Genomic DNA, 22,063 nt, shown 5'->3' on the forward strand with positions numbered 1-22,063 from the left:
AACAATAAAAAACTTCTTTGTTACATTAGAGAGTAAAAATGTCCCCTTCCAAGTGCCACTACAAAACATATTAATATTTTGCTCTGATTTATCACTGATCTGATATTCTAACATCCCTAACACACAAGCATGAGTTATCTTTACTTTTATTATTATTATTGTTATTGTGGCAAGGTCCTATTTCAAACTCCTCAAAACTCTGGTAAAACAAAATTGTGATTTATTGCCGGCCTCTTTGAACAGTTTTGTTTTCTCTGTCTTTTACTTTTGACATTACGGCTCTCTCTGTAACTTCTTGCCAACTCTCAAATACAGCAAGAGATTAGATGTTGAATGATTTGTCCATCTCTATTGTCTATGTGAGCGGCATGTGCAATTTGTTGACTGCAACGTTTTTGGAAGCCACAAAAGCAATCTTGCTTAGGGCCACTAAATGCCTAGGGCCAGGCCTGTTCTCTGTTGTACAAGACCGCAAAACAGTCAGTAACTCAATAAACCACACACAATCCAATCTCTGTTTTAACATTCAACAGATGTTACCTTCTCTGTAACCCACCAAGACTCACACTATGCACTACAGCCCTTATAAACAGCGTCTCCTACTACGAATATTTCTATAAGAAAATATGATGACACATTTGACACATTCACAGCTTCTTGAACACAAATATAATTTCACTAACATGGATTTAAGTTTAGACAGGGTTATTGCGTGTTATGGGCAAGGATGCACTGAGATGATGTGCTGTAAGAGGGCAGAAGGTCAAGTGATGGAGGAGTGAAGGGCTGAGATCAGATATACTGATGAAGACCAGCGACCAAGGATTTGGTGATGTTGTCCGGGATTCCCTGTTTTGAAGCAGTGGAGGCGGCTCCGATAGGAAAGGAGTCCCTGAGTATAGTTTGGGGGATATTCCGGATCTGGATAAAATCTGCCGAAAGTGGTGGTGGAACCTGAAGCATGAGGCCACTCTACTCTTATCTGTGATACAGGGGGTCTCTGGGGGGAGCTTGACAGGCTAGTTGAGAGTTCACATAATCATGTATGGATTCGAAGGGGATTAGATATGAGTTCTGTCGAAAGACGTTGATGGGTTGAGGTTGACCAAACTGGTTGGTCTTGTTTTGGGTGATAGTGAAGAGAGGAGGTTGGACACGATGAATGCCGTTACTCATCGTACTCTAGTGTTGAGGTGGTAAACTCAGAATAGCACAAAAAGCCAAAGGAGGCCAGGAGGAACATAGAATCTAGGACTGTCTGTTCTTTGAGACAGGTATCCTTTGCAGGGGGGTTTCGCCATAGGACTTTGCTTGGCCTTACGGAGTAGCACGCTGATGTGATGCCGGTGCACAGAGCCCCCGACGTTTGATTGAAGTTAATTTCGCTGATATAGAATTGAATGGAGGAGGATTAGATTTTGAGGAGCAAATATGATGAAGCTGGAGAAGGGGAGGACGTTCAACATATGGAACAAAAGATTGTGGGAGGCATGGAAAGCTTTGAAGCAATTCCACCCAGTTAGATATGAAGAGGGGGTCTGCAGAGTGACACTGCTGAGGATGAAGTCTTGCAAAGCGATGACCAGATTTTCCAACTGCAGAGTCAGTTGAAGATTGTGACTGAAAACGGTGGGGCTGGGGTCAGGAGGGAATCGATGGTGCCAAGAGTTTGAATTTCGGCACAAATCTGTTGTCTGAGAGTAGACTACATGAGGGATGGTCAGGAAGACACTACTGGGCGCACAAGGTAATGCGATGTCTGGCACATAATTATTAGGTGGAGGAGGCAGGTGCAGAAAAACCCACCCATTTAAATTATATTAATGCTTAAATTAGTTACGCATAATTAACAGCGTGGCAGATTTGGTAGACAAGTAGGTGCTGTTACAGAGGGTTTGCTTGAGCACCCAGGTGTCATTTGACACCCCTGAGGTTCGCCGATGATCCACATCTTACATCTACATGGAAGATAGAGTACAGCCACCATAGCAAATTATATGTGAGAATCAGAATGAGAAATAGGCTTTACTTTAATAATCTCAGGGGGAAATTAATGAAATGAAATTAAATTTATGAAATGTGAGAGCTTTGTCCAACTGAGACTGTGTCAGAGTGCACAGCCCCTGGTCTGCCTGTAGATAGGGATGTTGCTGATAATGGTTGGTTGTGTGATGACACCTCAATACACACAAAGTAGGCGGCTGTGACTAGGAGGTAGAGTGGGTCGTCCACTAATCTGAAGATCCGGGTTCAATCCCCTCCAGTCTGCATGTTGAAGTGTTCTTGGGCAGGATACTGAACCCCAACATTGGTGTGTGAATGTGTATGAATGGCTCAATGAGATGCATAACTTTAAGCCTAGAATGGCACTATATAAGTACAGTCCATTTACCTCAGACCTGATTATGTGCTTCAACAGGATATAACAAGGGAAACATTGCAAAGAAAGTAAGGATACAAGAGGTTTCTGCTATTTTGAGCTCAATAAATTGTCTTTGTCTAATCTTTGTCTCAAGTGTTAATCTTACAACACTTTGTAAAGGTTCTTGCTTATCTATCATTAGAACAAGAGAAACCACATGCATGAGGCTACACTCACAGACAAATGGTGGGCCATTTGACCAATGTCAAACTGTTCTTTGAATGTGCTCATTCAAAGAACAAATAATGGTTTCATCTTTAAAACCATGATCTACAAAGATAGGTTTTAATTTAATGTAAATGTATTGATTCATTGACCACAGGCTGCCAGTCTATCACTGCACAAAATGATGCATTGGACCACAATTCTGCAAGTATGTAAAATCTATTTGCAGATAATCAGGTCAACTTAATTTAAGATTACAGTTCTAACTCTTGATTTTGCCAAAAAGACCAGACTGGGACCAGTGAAAAAAGGTCAAAAATATGTTGACCCTGATGAAGGCCACAAACACATTGATCTAACAAATGTTATGACAGTTTTGGCCCTAGAGAAAAATGACAGATGTATTTTTTATTCTCTGTACACCTTTCAAGTCAGTGACTTTATGTAAGAAACTCCTGCTTTGAGTTTGTGGTGTTGTACTGGACTACATTATATTGTCAGGTGTTCCTGTCCCTGTTATTGTGAGGGTGTCCGGCACTGTACATACAGTACATGTATGTTAATCACCTTGTTGTTATTTTATCTGTGGTTTTCTCACAGGTTCACATGGTTCACCCCCTCAGATAAAAATATGCAGGTCAGAAACTCTAAACGTCTCCAGTTGAATGTGTTCCTGTGATACTGTGAGAGAGTCGCTCTGCTGCTGCCTTTCACAGCTCTCTGAAGAGAAGTGAAGTGAGTGTACAGGATGGATGGTTTACCAGCCCTCCTCAACTCTGCACGCTGCACTCTTCCTGCTGATGTGACTGACAGGCAGAGTGGGCGGGTCATCAGTGACGATGTGGAGCATCTGAAATGGCGGCCACACAGCATATAAGATGGCTCTTTTGTCTTTGTGTGTCACTGTGGCAAATGATTTAATTTATGAAATCAATCAATTAGTTCATTTTTAACTGATTGCTACAAAAATGTTGTAGAATTACACATGCAATATAGTTATTAGGTACCCTTTTTGTTTATTTAGCTTTTGAAAGAAAAAGATCACTCATCAGATTGTACACCTTATCTTCTGTTCACTGAGGCATTTGACTTTAAATTAAAGATGAAGTGATGTAAAGAGAGAGAAAATTATATGTTTTTCCTCAAATCCAATCTGACATAATTTAATACTGTCTAAATTTAAAGGACTTTATATGTGCACAAACACAGGCACTCGATGGTGTAAAGAAGACACAAACCACTTAGGAAATAGCTTCAATAGTTAGGTTTTTCTTCCTCGTTTTGATTTCATTTCGATATTATAGATTCTCAACTGTGTTTATTCGAACAGCATCCACTCACCATTTGTTACCTTATAGTTTACCTCGCCTCCTTTTGTTGTAACTAATCTGAATTTCAATCTATAAATAAGTTTGTCTTTACCAGATTTCATAAAATCATAAAATCAGTTTTATCAGGATGAAGAAGAAGAGAGTCAGGCAGAGTGGAGAGACAATCATGGATGTATAAATAGACCTGAGCATGGCACCCACTCGACCTTGCTTCCAATGTTGCCCAGTGGCCACCCGTGCTAGTGCAGTGTAAAATATTCAATAAGCATTTTCTCCATAGATCACTGTTATAAAAGAAACATCTGTAAAACTGTTGACACCACAAACTGCAAACTAGGTTAATTATGACTCTTTGTGTTAGCCGAGAAAAGTGAATATAAAATCTATGGGCCGAGCGGGAACTAGAGGCTGGGGACAGCAGGAGAAGTACTTGTGCCATATTCAGTGGGGCACACAACAAGAAAGTAAACCTGAAAGCTAGAAAGAATTATTGCCATATCCATCAAGCAAGTAATTCACATTGGTGTGAATAGGCGTCATTATACACCAATAGACCCCTGGGCTGCTCGGGGAGAGACCCGGCTTCTTGTGGAATAAACAGAGTCACGTTGGATTCATCTGGAGGCGATTACCATCCGGAGGAAGGAGAGCTCAGTGTACAACACAAATAAAGTTCTGAATTGTGTCATATTGTCTCTTCTTCCTTGATTTTAAGGAAATGTTCTTGATACATCAGCCCTAAAAGGTAAAGTGAGTCCATCCGAATCACTGAAGTTCACATTAAGATCTCTCATGTTTACTCTGTGTCAGTTATAGAAACCCACCATGAAACACGAAACAAACGCTTGCTGTTGTTGTTTTTTCATGTCTTTAGGTTGGAACTATGGTTGATTTTACTTCCTCTGTGGTAGTACAGTGAAACACCAACGTAACAACAGGCCAATCAGATTGCTCTAAACTTGTCCCCCCCCCCCCCTTGATATGGTTACACTAAGGTGAATCATCTTCTAACGCAGTCTAAATTTCAGTGATCTCAAGTGGAATAACATGAAAATGCTGACCGTGTTTTATTTACTGCTGATCCTCACAGTGGGGCGTAAGTCAACTTTTGTCTTATAAATATATTTTCATATTCTTGCATCATTTGAGCACAGGGCAGATATGAATCTATCTCTGTTGTTGATCACTGCTGTATTTCATTTTGTCTTTAGGATGCTCAGATGATCTGAACTTTGACATGAAGACTGTTGGTGTTGGAGATGATGTGAATTTGACGTGTGCACGCCAGAAATCGTCAGGGCTCAAAGCAACTTTGTTTTGGGTCAGGCTAGTTTCTGGAAACTTTCCTGAATTGTTGGGAGGAACATTTGTCTTTGATTATGAAGGCGTTAACAAGCCACCTCGCATGACAACAAAACAAGAACCTGGAACATTTCTTCTGCAAATTCATGAGACAAAGCTCAGCGATACTGGACTTTACTACTGTATGAAAATAAACCGACTAGAAATGACATTTTTGAATGCAACATTTCTGAGGATTAAAGGTAAACACCATTTATTGTAGTATATAGTTATAGGTTCATATATGTATATGTAAAGAAAATACATTTCCATAATTGTTTGTGTATATAAATATATATAAATATGTATACCAATTTTTAACTACTTTTATTTTCAGTGAGTAAATCACATTTATTCTTGTCTTTGTATTTCCCAGGACCAGAACCTGATATCAAGGCCGTCATTCAAGTCCCTCCATCTGATCTAGTCCGTCCAGGAGACTCAGTGACTCTGCAGTGTTCAGTCCTCTCTGACTCTGAGAATAAAACCTGTCCAAGAGAACACAGTGTGTACTGGTTCAGAGCCGGATCAGATGAGTCATATCCCAGTTTAATTTACGCTCATGGAAACAGTGGTGATGAATGTGAGAGGAGTCCTCAGACTCACTCTCCACAGAAATGTGTCTACAGCTTCTCTAAGAAGGTCAGCTCCTCTGATGCTGGGACTTATTACTGTGCTGTGGCCACATGTGGGGAGATATTATTTGGAAATGGAACAAAACTGGAGATTGAAGGTAACTGCAGAACATTTTAATACAAATCATTAATAATCATTCATTTAAAAACTGGAAGGATCTCATCAAAATGATTGTTAATTTTCAGTATTTGCTTGTTTCCTACTGTTTATTATTGTTTCAGCCTTCAGCAGGCAGGTTTTGCAGAATATGGTCCTGTTTCTGTTGTGTGCTTTGGTTCTGAGTCTGATCATCATTGCCCTCCTGATTTATATCATCAGGAAAAAATCTGGTGTTTTTTGCAACTGTAAGTTTCTTAAACATCAATTGATTTTACTGAAGCTAATTTCACAAGATTTGCATCATTAGTTATGTAGCCCAATATCCAATGAATCTAAAAACAATGCCGATTTTTATAAATTAACTTGCATTAAGTTAAAGTTAAATAATCTTATTTTTAATACAGCTGCCGCTGTTTTTGAAACAAATGCTGCAACAGCTAGCAATCAGCAAAGTCAGCAGGTAAGGTATACAAAGAAAAGATGACAATGGAAAAGCTGTTGGCACATGTGAATATTAACATCTGCCGTCTTTAACATTATTCCATATATTTTCTCAGAGAGATACAGTCCATTTGGCTTATGCTGCACCGACCTTCACCAAGAGGAAAGCTGGCAAAGCAGAGAGAAGGAATGTAAAAACAGCAGCAGAAGAAACAATGTAATCTGGTTCCAGGACTTTAGGGATAGATTAACATGGATTAATATCATTTTTTATCTGGAACATTGTGGAAAATATTCCTCTTCACATAGATATTTATTGCTATCAGAATATTTCATTTGGATAAATTTTTTAAAAATTCTCATTTTGTCTAATTTTGTCTAATCTCTTTCCAATGAATGTATGGCTTATTTCTCCTGCTATTTTATAAACCGTCATCATGGTGAAAAAATATTCACTTTTTTAACAGTTTTAAAGGGTTCTTAATAAATTGATATCCTTCATTATCATGCATTGTATAGTTCTTGCTTAATCTTTTTTTTAATTAAACAGTTTTATCATGCTCATAGGCTTTGAAGAGGAAAGGGAATTATGTGGATCCACATAATGCAAAAAAAGTAAGTAAATTGATGTTGCACGTGTCACTTTCTTCTTTTGTAGAAAAAAACAAAAAACAAAAAAAAACATTGTGTTAAGTCAGCTGGCATAGGCTTCAGCCCCACCTTGACCCTGATGAGGATAAGCAGTTACAGACACAATGCCACTGTTTCTTTCGAGGGGAAAACAAATTATATATAAATATATAATTCAATAGATGTTAACTACCAGTCAAGAGTCACTGCACTAGGAATAGGGCAGTCCTATATAAACAGCATGTTACTAATATTTCCCTAAGAAAAAAAAACCCTTCTTGAACACAAATATAATTCAAACAAGGATTATCTACTTTTTTAAATCAACATTTCCGTTCAACCAAAATATATTAGTTGAATCACAAACATTACATACAAAACATTGTGTTGTTCACATGACCATGAAAAAGTGCAAGATCACTCTAATTAACAAAAAATAGTTAGTAAGGTTAGCTGGTTAGTTACAATAACTTAAAATAGCCATTTTGGGTGCATTCAGGCAGAATTCAGTGCTGTGAAAACACAGGTTGTTCCATTTATTTAAGTGGGGTCACCCATTTTGGCTCAGGTGGTGTGGGCTGCACTTTTGAAAAAATGCAGACCATGTCATGCTGTGGCCGCCAATCAGATACTCGGATCGGGCAAACCATCCACAGTCAGTCTGTAATGTCACTGAAACTGAAAATGTGTCACTCAAGAAATTGATTTCATGATTATTGATAATACAATCAAATTAGACACAAAGTGACAGAAAGGCCTCTAGTAGTATTGTTTTGTCTTTAATTAGCAATAGTAGCTGGAAACTGTTCTCTCTCTGCATTTGTTTTGCAGCAGAACTGCAATACCTTCGAACCTACGGTCCTCTCTTTGGTCACTAAATGAGTTTTCTATCCTTAGGTTACACAGGGTCAGGCATGGACCTTAAGGTCATAGACCGTGCCAGCACTAAATCTTAACTAACCCTAACCTGTAACTCAAGGAACTGAATGCTGGCTTCCTAGACATCACAGATAGCTATAGCCGCTGATATTCCATTAACACAATCAGGCAACAGTGACCCAGACTAGGATGTGCTGACACACAGAATATGAGACCGACTCAGCCACCTTTGATGTACTTCAGAGTGTCTCTATTTCTTCAGAGGCCTCTGAACACTTTCCTCCCTCCTGAACAGACTATTGATCAGCAATTTATCCGCAACAGTAAAAACAATCTAAACAACAGTCTTTCTAGTTTTTACTCTGTTATGCTTTACATTCTTGCATTTCATTCATTTGATAGCATTTCACATTCTAATGTCTGCATTCCTTCAGCTGTGAACTGAAGCCGGTGCATTTCTTTTACTGTTTGCAATAAGAGTGCTGTGTATATGCGTGTTGCCTTTTCTTTGTTGAGACAATTTGCAAACTGTGAACATTTGGGAACTATTTCAAACAAAGACAACATGTCAGAGTGTGCAGCCCCTGCCCTGCCTATAGAGAGGAATGGGGCTGGTTGTGGTTGGTGCTGTTGACACCTCACATAAAATAGACACAGTATTTCATACTGTAGACATAATATTTCTTAGGACACCTTAAAACAATATGCTGTGCAATGTTAGCAGAGAACTACTGAAATGAATAAACTTGCATCTTTGTAAAGGTATTATCAAACAGCTATACTAACTGACATGACCTGATTATGGGTTTCAACAGGATGTAGCGAGGATAACATTGAAAAAAAAAGAAACAAGAGGTTTCAGCATGCACACAAACCTTCAACAATATGCATCAGCCATCTCCAAATATCACAAATGCATACTAGTTCATGTTTTGTTTTAAGTTTAATGTAAAGTTATTCAGTTATTTAAATTGTTGCCAACACTGCACCATGTGAGGCACACTGGAACACGCTATAGCAAAGTCAGTAAACCCCAAACCCCGACATGAACAGCCAATCAAAAAATTATATTTTCTCATTTTCTTCCACTTGCCTTTGTAAAAACAGTCAAGTGCAGCTTCCTGAGGTTACAACAGAGGGTGAGAAAAGGTAGAAAGACCGCCTTGTCTTCACACTTCAGTTTGAAGACCGACCACCACAGTGCTGAAGTTTCCATGCATCATTTGTTTGTCAGTGGTGAGTGTGAATGTGTGTCAAAGTACAAATCAAGTAAATGAAACTATTCACTGCATGACATGACATACACATTCAACTGTGTATACTGTATTATATGCATAAACAGTGGCTGGACATCATGTCACTGATTTACCTGTCCCAAACCCCAAATAGCACTTTTAGTGTTATGAAAAGCTTTATTGTCGAAGCAACATCTTTTGGCTTGTGGTCAACATTGTAATGACCCTAATGAAGGCCACAAACCACAACACATGACAAATCTGATGTTTTGTCTCTTTCAGTTGCCTGCATATTTTTTGTTTTTGTGCATGTGTGTATGTGAGCAAGAAACTCCCACCATATTTGGTAAAAAATGAAAAAAAAAAAAAAAAAAACACTGTTGACTCTGAGATGTTGTGATGCCTCATGATAAGGTTTTGGGTTCAAATCTTTATCCGTGGTTTTCTGTCAGGTTCACATAGATTCCCTCCTTTCACTTTAAATTATCCACTCATCCATTTTTTTTTCGCTTATCTGGGGTCAGATTATGGTGACATGTTCCTTTTCCCAGTAACGCATTCCAGCTCCTCCCATGGGATCCGGAAACCTGAATATGGAAAAGTAAAGGCTTTATTATACATACAGTACTATAATTCATACCTCAGTATAGATACAGGCAGCTGTGGGTATGCTCTTTTACATGACAATTGTGGTCTGCATATGCAGACACCTTCCACATGATGTTGGCCTCCTCACAGCAAAAGAGGATTTCTTTTCTTTGTGGGTTGAATAAGCAAAAGTATAGCATTGCCAAAGCACTGAACACAATACAATGAAGAATATCAAAGGAGGAAGTGTTTTTTGGCTCGCTTCTCCTCCCAGAGTTGTGGTCGCACACAGCACATGTGCTATGACTTTTCTAAGAGTTTCGGCAAATTGCCAAAAACCACGGCAAAAAATGAATGGGTGTGTATTGCGAGAACTTTCGAGAGCTAGAGTGTGTGATGTCATCACTACAGTGGAGAGGAGAGACAACGATCAGTGAAAAAATAAAACGTATTTGACTACCGTGGCTTCAAATGCACCACTACAGACACGATTTATACATAGAAACGTAGCAAAATTTGTCGTCTCACTCACATTCACCTGCTAAAGCTGTCAGATATATAGTTTTGGCGGGAGACGCGTGATGGGTGTTGCTGCCAAGATGTGGCAGCAACACATCGACAGCCCCATAGACTGCCATGTTAAAAAGGCGGGAAATTTTCTGGAGGAAAGCAGAAGTAACGCTTCTTTGAATTGCTCCCAAGAGCACATTTCTTTACTTTATCAACACATAATGCCTATGTAGACGTTCAGGAAGGGCTCAGCCTGCTTCAGGTTAATCCGGTTCAATGATTGGAAATACGTTTTGGCCAGAAATCCTTCCTCTTCAACGGGTGGTCTCAGCATTTTCACTCTGTCTCTATCAGTATTCCCAACTGACATGCTAATGCTAACATGCTAATGTTAACATGCTAATGCTAACATGCTAATGCTGACATGCTAATGTTAAAGCTGCTCCTGTGTCTAAATAAACATGTTAAAAATGAGTATTTGAGGTGTGCTGTTTGAATACAGACCCCCAGCAACAGCCCACTCGTCACTCTCAAAATTTCTGCAGGAATTTTCTAGTACTGAATTTACTGAGCAATGTCAATATTAATGTATGGGGGTGACAGGGCCAGAGTCAGGCACACTCAAAATTTCTTTAGAAATGTTCTAGTTGTTTACTATTCTTCACCACAGTCATTTCCTGACCTAAACCAACACCTTAATCATGCTACAAAAATATAAAGAATGAATCAGCAATTAATACAATATTACATCCCACAAGTTACAAAAATATTGGCACCTGCCACAAGTTTAAGATCAAGAATCAAAAGCCAATTTTAGAAACTCACCACAAAGCTGTTGGTGCTGTTAGAAAGATGATATTATTTCCGCTGTGGTAATTCAGTAAAACGGCAACATATGGGAGGGCAATCAGTTTGCTCAAAAATTGTTCCCTCCCATTGTTCCATCACATGGAGATGAATCATCTTCTGACACAGTTGAAATTACCAGCTGTCTAAAGTGGAATAACAAGAAAATGCTGATTATACTTGATTTACTGCTAATGCTCAGCGTGGGGCGTAAGTATATTATTTTAAGATACATATTTAAAGTATTGTCATGTTCTTACAGGAATTTAGAAGAGAACATACATCATTCTTTCTCTATTTGTACTTTTACATCATTTTTTTTCAGGATGCGCAGATGATCAGATCTTTGAGACAACGACTGTTGGTGTTGGAGAATATGTGACACTAAAATGTCCCTGCAAGTCTTTTCAAAGCCTGTTTTGGATCAGACTTATTCCTGGAAATCTTCCTGAAGTCTTAGGAAAAGCACTTAACTCTATGGGTGTCGATTCTCGCATAAGAACCACAGATGAGTCTGGAGCATTTGTTCTGCGTATTAATAAAACAAAGCTAAGTGATGCTGGAGTTTACTTCTGCATGCAAATGCAAAAAATCTTGACATTTCTGAAAGGAGCAGACCTGAGAGTTGAAGGTATGTCAGCAAAAGTTAACTTACATACATTAATTTTCTTACTTGATTATATATAAAAGAATATATAAGTTGGCACATGTTTATATAATTTAGATCTTTGTTTTATTTCTATGTTTAATTTCGCAGAACCACAAGCTGATATGACTACAGTCCCTCCACCTTATCAAGTCCGTCCTGGAGGATCTGTGACTGTGACTGTGCAGAGTTCAGTCCTCTCTGACTCTGAGAATAAAACATGTCCAGGAGAAAAGACTGTGTGCTGTTTCAGATCTGAATCAGACGAATTTCATCCAAGCTTTACTGTTATTCAAGCAATCAGTGTTGAAGAGCAGAAAAAGTACCATAACAGACTCTCAACAAAGAACTGTACCTACAGCTTCTCAAAGAACATCAGCTTCTTGGATGCTGGGACTTATTGCTGTGCTGTGGCCACACGTAAGGAGATATTTTGTGGAGACAAATCAAAACCCAACACTGAAGGTAAGTGTATCTTTTTGTTTGTACCATAACAGCGTGAATTCTAAATGACAGTTAATTAACCTTAAATTGTTATTTTGTGACAGCAGTCAACGTTTGGGATTCACAGAAGAACATTACAATTCTCTCTCTGTTATGTGCTGCTTTGGCTATAAGTCTCATTGTTATAGCCTTTCTCATGTATTCAGTCATGAAACTCAAGAAGAAATCTTGTGGTTGTTGCAATGGTAAGCAAAGTTACTCATAAAGCAATCTTTCAAACAGTATTTGGCAAAACATTGGATTCACGTTAATGCTGTGTTTTTATTTTATAATACAGCTGCTGTTTCTCTGCAAGCAAATGCTGTGACAGTCAGTGCCGATCACCAGAGTCAACAGGTAAAAGAAAAGATCTAGCTAGAAAGTTATCAGCATGTTTTTCTCTTTTAATGTTGTCCTCTCATCACTACATTTACTTTCTCAGACAGATGAGGCTTCATTGGTTTATTCTGCACCAAACTTCACCAAAAGGAAAGTTGGCAAAGCAGGGACAAGGGATGCAAAAACTGACGAGGAAGAGACTATCTACACAAATGTCAGAGTTAGATTAACAGCCTAAACAACAGAGGTAATGTCTGTCTGTATACTGTGTAGAAAATGTACTAAAACATGTATTATGGTATTTTAATGTAAGAATAATATATTGTAATATAATGCTTTTGCATTAGGCCTTTACCGTAAGGATTCCATATCTATGAATGTTTGTTTCATTGTGAGTCATCATTAAAGTTGTGAACTCTAGTCTAGTTGTTAACTTCCTGCATGACTCACATCTATATATGTGTCAGTGATGCACTAAGGTATTGTGGTCATATAAATGCTTTGCCTCCTTCTTGTAAATACATACTAATCATGATACCAAACCAAAAGTAAAACGAAAGTTAACTTTTCACTTCCAGTGTAACATGAAGACATAACTAACAGAAGTGCCAAAAACTGCAGTTCCTCAAACAAACGACCACTTGAGGCCGGCTACAAAAGTAATACTTCTCAGTTTCCCCCATGTAATTTTAACATGGAGTGTTAAAATGGGGGGTAAAACTGGTCTTTACAACTAATTTCTCCATTCCTGACTGTACTGAGACAGATTTTTTATATACTATGGATTGAGTGTTATCCTGGCCGTCTTGTTTGAGCAAACAGGCATCATTCAGCCCGCCTCATGTCCTCTGATTTCTGGATTAATGCGGAGGTGGCAGAGGCAGAACTGCCAAGATGATGACAGCCAGAGCAACTACAGGCACACACTGAGCTTCACAATGGCTCTTCAGAAAGCTGTAGGTGACACAAGCAACACCATCCAACGCTGGGAAATGAAGCCAATGCGGAAGTGCTAAAAACAGTAATTCCTTCGAGCAGCCGCTTGCAACAGGCTGCAGAACATGGCATCCAACATGGCGCCAGCCAGTCGTGGATATGTTAGGCTTCTAAATACGGTGACGTCAGTCAGGTTATGCACATTTTTTATACTGCCATTAGCGCGATGTCGTGGAAACTACAATCATGTTTATTTATCTATGGTGTCTCAAACACTCTCAATCTATATGGTTAAATTACAGATGTCAGTGTACATCAGAATACATCAGAACAAAAACAACTGGTATGTTGTTCAAACCTTTATCAACAATTATATTGTTTATTTTGATGTCATCAGAATTCATGTTCATTTTATAGTTAAAAAAATAATTTCAGAACTGAGGAGTTTAATATTTTCAATAAAGATAAAAGAATAACAAACAAATGCAAAGACGTAATATGATCCAAGTATAAATGTTCGGTAAAATGTAGAACAGAAAAAGCATGTATGCTGCAATACGATTTAATTCTATCATAAAACACATTTTACTCACTGAAGTTAGAAGGGACCCCACAACACTGAATTGTTTATTTACACTGTAAGAGGTCAGTACTATGAACCAATTCACACGTTCACATTTGGTATTTAATTTGAGAATACACACTTTCTTCAGTCTCTCTCTTCTTCCTTCCTCTTGTAGCTTTTCTTCCAGATAAATGCAGCGCAGCATAGTTCAGATCATCTCCACCTTCAGCCTGTGCACCAAATAAAAGGCTCATTACACAGTATAGTCATGTTGTTATAGGGTTGGGAATTATATTAACAAAACATTATTTACTTACATTATCATTGACTGGTGGGATCGAGTTGTTGTGTTGTGATTGTGAAGAGACGCTTTCTATTCCTAACAATGAATGAAAACAGGAAAATAATTTACTTAATCCGACTGTTTAATAAGGATCATCAACTGATTCAACCAGTTTAATTATTGACTTTCTGTACAGTAACGGTAAACCTTAGTGAGAAACAAGTGGATAAACACATGAAGTTGCAGTTTGTCCTGTCTCATGTTACACTTCATAAAGTACATGAACGTTTCAAGTAAAAACAATACATTTTTTGAGTAAACATACCTTTAAATTGTTCACATCCTGTTCTTGGAGTTCGGTAACAGATGAAAACAATATTTCCAATCACAGAAATGATCAGGCAGACCATTCCTACTATCACCGTCGCAGTAAATTTACAACTCACTGTTCGCTCTAGACAACAAAGAAGAAAAAATGTATCAATTATGTTATTAACATCTTATGAATATCACCTGCAGTATTAAAAACAAAATCATACCAATTTGCAGCTTTGATCCATTTCCAAATAATATCTCCCCACATGTGGCCACAGCACAGTAGTAAGTCCCATCATCAGAGGAGCTGACTTTCTTAGAGAAGTGATAAACACAGCGTTTCTGACTCTTGTCACATTCATCATGTCTATTTCCATCAGCGTAGATGATGTCTGGATGGGATTTATCTGATCCGGCTCTGAACCAAAACACACTGTGATCTTCTGAACACGTCTTGTTCTCAGAGTCGGAGAGAACTGAACACTGCAGAGTCACTGAGTCTCCTGGATGGACTGGATCAGACACTGTCGACCACTGAACAACAGCATAGTTTGATGTCCTCTGAGAGTTTCCTGTGTAGTACAAAACTGTGTAAAAATGATGGGGTCTGCACACATGTTTTTAAATTTTAAAAGGGATCTAAGAAAAGTTCAAAGTTGAGATGTAACATGAGCAAAATTTGTAAAGATTTGACATGATACTCTATACAATTAATAACAGAAGTTCCAAAAGAAAAGTTAGATCATGGCTAAAACATCCACAATGATAGAACAGTGTTATTAGTATAGTATTATTCCAAACATAGCATTTTGACTGCAGAAATATTGTATCCTTTCAGACAATGTATAATCACAGGTTTTTCAGATCAACAGAAATTATAACAGAAGTTCCAAAAGAAAAGTTACATGCTGGGAAAGCAAAAGTATTGTATCTAACATAACATTTCAATTGCCGATTTTAAGAAATACTGTATATTGAATTTCCTATCAGAAAATGCTTGGTTACTGTAAGTCATTTTTTATAATTAGTTAGTTATAATTTTTAGCAACTGTTTAAGAAATATTAACTTAATGCAGCTTTAAGTGATTAAAGTGATTCTAAAGCATTCCAAATACAGATCACATAATTACCTTTTATTGACAGATAAATCGCACTCCAAGTATTTATATTCCACTCCATGAATGCACAGTGATACATTCCTTCATCTTCTTGAATTGTCCTTGGAATAGTCAGAATGCTAATATTCTTATTAACTTTTACTTCAAATCTTGAAGCAGAAAACTCTGGTCCATACGCAGGTTTTGTATTTTTCATGAGGGCTGCAATTAATTTCAGATTTTCCCCAGCACTCTGCTTGTACCAATGAAGATTTTCATGATTAAACTCATCAGGCAAAACACATGTGAAGGTTGCAGGTTCACCAAGTTGAACTGTGGTCACAGGAACCAGTGTATCTAAATGAAATGAAACATTCAATACATTTAAAGGTTAACAATAGTTAGTGTAGTAACTATGTAAAGAACATGCAGTGTTCACATGAACCACCACACATCTGGATTGCATGCAGAAAAATGAGAAAATATTTTGTCATTACTTGATAGAACTTACATCCCTGATGAAGGAGAAGCAGTGTAACCCAGAACACGATCATCTTGACAATGTTTCTTGTTTGGAAACTTTTGACTTTTCACTTTGTGAGTGAAGGCGGTGACATGATTCTGATAGGTCAGACCTTTAAATGAATCTGATTGGTTATCACAGAATATAACATTAAAATGCATTTCCTGCCACACTGCTTTTGTTGTGGCTACTGAAGCATTTTACCTCTCACTCTCATCTGTTGACTAATTGGACTCTGAATGAATATTCTTCTTTTGTTTATTTATGTAAAGTACTTTTAGTTGCCTCTGTTTGCACTGAATGCACTGCCTTTTCTTCCTTTCTGGATTTAATGTTGATAAAAGGAGCTCTCACTAACACTAGAGACCCAAAACCATGACAGCACTAACATGACGTGTACTGCTGCTTTTGGCACATAGTTCTGCTGTTTTTTTCTATATCAAATGAATACTGTTGCAAGAAATATTTGAAAATCTCAGAGTTATTTTATAAGTATACTCTAATGCATGTGTGCTGTGATTTTTACTCACATATGTCATATGCTGTGGCTGTCTGCTACTGCATGTACAAGTGCAAAATGTAATATGTCCTTTGCTGCTATCTTGATCATAAATGTGACATCACTGCTCCTGTCAGATACCGCCTCTCACTGGTTATTTGGTCACTTGTCCAGCACTTGACCAAAAACATGAAAACACTTGCGTTTAGCAAATGTTAGGATGCTAACACACTAAGCTAATATGGTGATAATGGTAATCCTGCTAAACATCATTTTGAGCAGGTTAGAATTAGAAATACTTTAATAATCCCAGGGGGAAATTATTTTTTGTTACCATACTACAGTATACAAACAAACAAAAACAACATATGTAAACATGTAACCATCTATTAGCATGCTTATGTAGCAAATAAGCCCAAAGCACTACTGTGCACAAGAACAACTAGTATGGATGTATACTCTGCCTGGTGGCAGTCCAGGAACATGGCATGGGAATGGCGTAAACTGGTAGTTAGAGAAGTGCCAATTCATCTCCTGTGCACTGCTGGGGTGCCCTTGAGCAAAGTGCCAAATCCCTTACAACTCGTGGGGCGCTGCTGTACTGCAGAAAATCACTCCACCATCTCCTCTCCTCATTTTCCATGTCTATAAGTGTGTGTGTGGTTTCGAATCTATACAGTATATGTAAAAACCTGACTAAAAAGAATGTCCCCATTAAGGGATTAATAAAGTTAATCATCATTTTCTTCTTAGTCTTTTTTAACCCAGTGAGAGATGGTATGAGTTATTGCTGGAGCAGTGATGTCACATTTATGATTTAGACATAAGAGCAGTGGGAGATATTAACAAGAACTGGTAAAAATGTTAACATTTTTGACCTCAGAACAAATAAATAAGAGTAAGAGGTGCTATACTTCATGTGAAATGCAAAAACTATGCCACTGTGGCAGGAAATTCTCTTTGATTGGACATTCTCTGGTAACCAATCAGGTGCATTTCATGGTCTGACCTACAAGGATTACAACATGTTCACTCACTGAGGTTTCTCAGAGTGAAGATGATCGTGTTCTGTGTTACACTGCTCCTCCTTCATCAAGGATGTAAGTGCTTTCTAATCATAACGAAATGTTTTCTTATTTAAATATCTGCACGTTGTGTCCCAATTTATGTTTTAATATTACATTACAGTAGCTGTTATTTATTCTTTCATATTTTATATGTTTTTATTTCATTTAGATACACTGGTTCCAGTGACCACAGTTAAACTCGGTGAACCTGTGACCTTCACATGTTTTTGGTCTTATGATGATTTCAACAGAAGGCAACTTCACTGGTACAAGCAGAGTGCTGGGGAAAATCTCAAATTAATTGTATCACTTATAAAAAATGTAAGCCCTGCGTACGGACCAGACTTTTCTGACTCAAGCTTTGAAGTAAAAGATAATAAGAACATGAGCAGTCTGACCATTTTGAAGACAAAACAAGAAGATGAGGGAATGTATCACTGTGCATTCTTGGACTGGATCAAGATTACTTGGAGTGCAACCTATTTGTCATTAAGAGGTGTGTATGTGATCTGTTTTATCAACGCTTTAAAATCACTTCACTGTGTTAATGTTTCTCTTATTTTCTGAAAAATGACTAAAAACGGATTTAAAGTGATTAAACATTGTCTGAAAGGATACAATATTTCTGCAATCAGAATGCTGTTTAGAATAATTATAATAATAACACTGTTCTATCATTGTGGATGTTTTAGCCATGATCTAACTTTTCTTTTGGAACTTCTGTTATTATTTCTGTAGAGTGTGCTGTCAAATCTAATACAGGTTTTGCTCATGTTACATTTCGACTTTGAACTTTTCTTAAATCCCTTTTAAAATTTAAAAACGTGTGTGCAGACCCCATCCTTTTGACACAGTTTTGTATTGCACAGGAAACTCTCAGAGGACATCAAACTACACTGTTGTTCAGTGGCCGACAGTATCTGATCCAGTCCGTCCAGGAGACTCAGTGACTCTGCAGTGTTCGGTCCTCTCCGACTCTCAGAACAAGACGTGTTCAGAAGATCACAGTGTGTTCTGGTTCAGAGCCGGATCAGATAAATCTCATCCAGACGTCATCTACGCTGATGGAAACAGACATGATGAATGTGACAAGAGTCAGAAACGCTGTGTTTATCACTTCTCTAAGAACGTCAGCTCCTCTGATGATGGGACTTACTACTGTGCTGTGGCCACATGTGGGGAGATATTATTTGGAAATGGATCAAAACTGGACTTTCAAGGTAACTCTTGAGTGATGCTTAGTGTCAGATTATACAGTTACTCAAATAAAACCCATTAAAATCATCTGTGAAAAATTGTGATTTTACATTTGAAATGATTTAACCAGGAGGTGACAGTAAGCATCATTTACTCTAACATTGTTTTCATTGTTGTTTTTTTCTTGTTGTTCATGTTTCAGGAACCAGTATGTGCTCACAGACAGACCATGCAGTTATTTTTCTGCTGTGCGCTGTCTTGGCTATATGTCTGATTGTTATAGTCTTCCTCATTCATGCCATCATGAAGAAAAAGAAGTGTGACTGTTACAACAGTAATAGACATCATTGTTTCTAAACATTTATATCAAATTAAAACTTCTGCATCATCATTTATTATTGTCTGTACATTACATCTGTTTCATCATCCAGCTCCTGTTGCTGTGCAAAAACACAGTGGTGGTCAGAAAAGTCATCAGGTAATGACAATAGATGTAGGATTAACCTTATTAGGTTGTGTCATGTTGTTTTTTGACTTTGTCATCTATATTTTCTCAGAGAGACGAGGACCTGTGGGTTTATTCTGCTGTCGTCTTCACCGTGATGAAAACTGACAGAGGCGCATTAAAGGATGCAAAAGCAGCAGAGAGAGAGAGGATCTATGCTGCTGTCAAGACGTTTGGGTTGGATTAGTGAGTTAACAGGTCTCTTTATCATCAGTTGGAGGCTATCTCAGCTCACACTGTACTCACTGAACAGATCTACAGTCTAGCAGGGACAACAACAAAGAAAACATATAACTGTACTCACCTTCACACCAAAGAGAAGATTTTTCAATTAACTTAACCTTAATGCCAATATTACTTGTTGTTTTTTTTGTTTTGTTTTCTTTTATGATTGTTGTTGTTCTTTGACCACAGACACTTTTTGGGATCAGATATGTAATTCTATCAAACTGTCAATAAATAAACACAATGTGCTTTCTAGTGCTGGTGTGATCTGTTAAAGTGTTAAAACAGCTGTTTTTCTGTAGATTTTCCATCACTTGCCAGACTCACTGAAATCAATCCAATATTTAATTATTTATTCATATATGAAAACAAATATTTTGTTTATTCAGTTTCCAAACATGACAACATCTGCATACTGTGTTCACATGTCTTCAATTTGTGAAGAATATGGAAGTAGTTATTTCATAGAAGAAGACAATATACATGTCACCTTAGACCAGGGATCAGGTCGGGAACTTTTTTGGCTGAGAGAGCCATGAAAGCCACATGCAGTCATCAAAAGAGCCACATCTGGCTTGCGAGCCATAGGTTGCCGACCCCTGCCTTAGAGAAATACTGAAACATTAATTGTAACTATTGGAATGAAACTCTTCTGTCTTCCTGGTCTCACAGCACTTTTTAAAGATGTTCCGCATGTTGGCTGTGAGAACAAGCAAAGCCACATGCACTTACTGACATGTACATGTGGGATGTTTCTCAGACCTTTGACCAACCAAATCAAAGCGGTTTACTCAGAACAGACCTGAGCTTCAACAGGATGTGTAACTAGGTTAACTTTGCAAAGAGGAAAAGACACAAGATGTTTTAGCAGGCTAATCTGTACTTTATTTTGTTTTTCTTTCTAGTTAATCTGTTCATTCAAAGAACAAAAAAATGAACGTCAACCCTTTCATCATTAATCAGACAAACTTCACAGTTCAGAGTCCTGCTCTTGCCAAAACAACCAGGGCAGGACCATGGATTGATGAGCTCCTCCCCCTCTGACATCAACATCCAATCAAAAGGACCAAACTGCAAAAAAGTGTGATAACCTATCATGACCTTTAACTAGTCCTATTCTTTTAAATTGCTCAGTCATTAATAATAATGGTAAAAATGTATATACTGTTATGTCCTTCCACTTGCTTTTGTAAAAACAGTCAAGTGCAGCTTCCCAAGGCTACAACAAAGAGTGAGAAAAGGTATAAAGACTGCTTTGTCTTCACACTTATGTGACGGCCCCGCCCTTTATGTTGGGGGTGTTATTGGCAGGCTGCTGGTTAGTCTGTTTTGTTTTCCAGGTTCACCAGAGGTGGGAACATCATCAGGAGATTGTGCTACACCTGGGCCCGGTGAAGCACATTTATCTCCATGCTGGCTGCTCTCACACTCTCTTACGCCCTCACTCCGTTCACGCCGTTTATGGAGGATGCCACGGTGTGGCTGTGCTCTCCTGTGTTCTTTCTTGTTTTTGCACTCACTCACACACATGCATCCATGCACGCCTACACCACTGATTACAGATACTGATCGTTTGTTTTAATTTAAACATGTCACGGTGGTATTTAAACCTCGTCTCCTCTCCCCTCGTCTGCAGTCCCTGAGCCGGACTGTAACACTTAAGTTTGAAGCCTGACCACAACAAAGTTGAAGTATCCACATCATTTGTTTGTCAGTGGTGAGTGTGAGTCTGTGTGTTTGTGTGTTAAAGTTTAAAGCAGGACACAAATGACGTATTTACTTAATGACATTTTATAGTTGTCCACCCTTCTGTTTATTCTAACTGTATGTGTAGTATATTTATGTACAGGGGCTGGACACAGCATTGTCAGAGAATCACTGATTTAACTGTATATCAAACTTCAAGCAGCACCTTTAGTGTTAAGAACAACTTTATTGTCAGAGCAACATGTTTTGGCTGGTGGTCAACTATATGATGACCCTGATGAAGGCCACAAACCACAACAAATCTGCCATTTTGTCTCTTTCAGTTATTTATTTTTGTTCTCTGTAAACTTTTTGCATCATACTACAACATCCATCTGTCCATTTCCTTCAGCTTATCTCTGGCCGGGTTGTAGTAGCACATCCCTTTTCCCAGTAACGCATTCCAGCTTCCAGCTCCAGCTCCATAGGATCTGGAGGCTTTCCAAAACTAGATGGGTTATATAGTCCCTCCAGCAACTTCTGGGTCTGCCCAATGGTCTCCTGTCAGTTGGAC

At 38.1% G+C, this 22,063-nt stretch overlaps 3 protein-coding genes across 4 annotated transcripts; 2 read left to right on the forward strand and 1 right to left on the reverse strand.

The window, feature by feature from the left end:
• Positions 1–4,951: 4,951 nt before the first annotated feature.
• Positions 4,952–20,038, forward strand: LOC104939274 (uncharacterized). The gene is made up of 11 exons (XM_027276649.1): positions 4,952–5,014; positions 5,130–5,462; positions 5,636–5,992; positions 6,117–6,300; positions 12,131–12,234; positions 17,826–17,909; positions 18,046–18,372; positions 18,746–19,096; positions 19,276–19,407; positions 19,505–19,551; positions 19,631–20,038. The coding sequence occupies exons 1-11, from the start codon at positions 4,966–4,968 to the stop codon at positions 19,763–19,765; spliced, it is 2,103 nt and encodes a 700-aa protein (XP_027132450.1). The 5' UTR covers positions 4,952–4,965; the 3' UTR covers positions 19,766–20,038.
• LOC109140770 (uncharacterized) lies at positions 11,230–13,011 on the forward strand. Of its 2 annotated transcripts, none has more exons than XM_019268565.2 (6): positions 11,230–11,333; positions 11,449–11,754; positions 11,881–12,234; positions 12,318–12,458; positions 12,551–12,609; positions 12,695–13,011. In XM_019268565.2, the coding sequence occupies exons 1-6, from the start codon at positions 11,291–11,293 to the stop codon at positions 12,827–12,829; spliced, it is 1,038 nt and encodes a 345-aa protein (XP_019124110.2). In that variant the 5' UTR covers positions 11,230–11,290; the 3' UTR covers positions 12,830–13,011. The 2 variants fall into 2 exon arrangements, with proteins under 2 accessions (XP_019124110.2, XP_019124111.2); XM_019268566.2 differs by having other exon boundaries at positions 12,321–12,458.
• Positions 13,958–16,356, reverse strand: LOC109140769 (uncharacterized). The gene is made up of 6 exons (XM_027276653.1): positions 16,299–16,356; positions 15,821–16,144; positions 14,915–15,262; positions 14,701–14,829; positions 14,410–14,471; positions 13,958–14,322 (listed from the first exon to the last, which is right to left on the reverse strand). The coding sequence occupies exons 1-6, from the start codon at positions 16,339–16,341 to the stop codon at positions 14,200–14,202; spliced, it is 1,029 nt and encodes a 342-aa protein (XP_027132454.1). The 5' UTR covers positions 16,342–16,356; the 3' UTR covers positions 13,958–14,199.
• Positions 20,039–22,063: the final 2,025 nt, after the last annotated feature.

Source organism: Larimichthys crocea, unplaced genomic scaffold, assembly GCF_000972845.2.
Source record: "Larimichthys crocea isolate SSNF unplaced genomic scaffold, L_crocea_2.0 scaffold506, whole genome shotgun sequence".
In the NCBI taxonomy this organism is placed as follows: Eukaryota; Metazoa; Chordata; class Actinopteri; family Sciaenidae; genus Larimichthys; species Larimichthys crocea.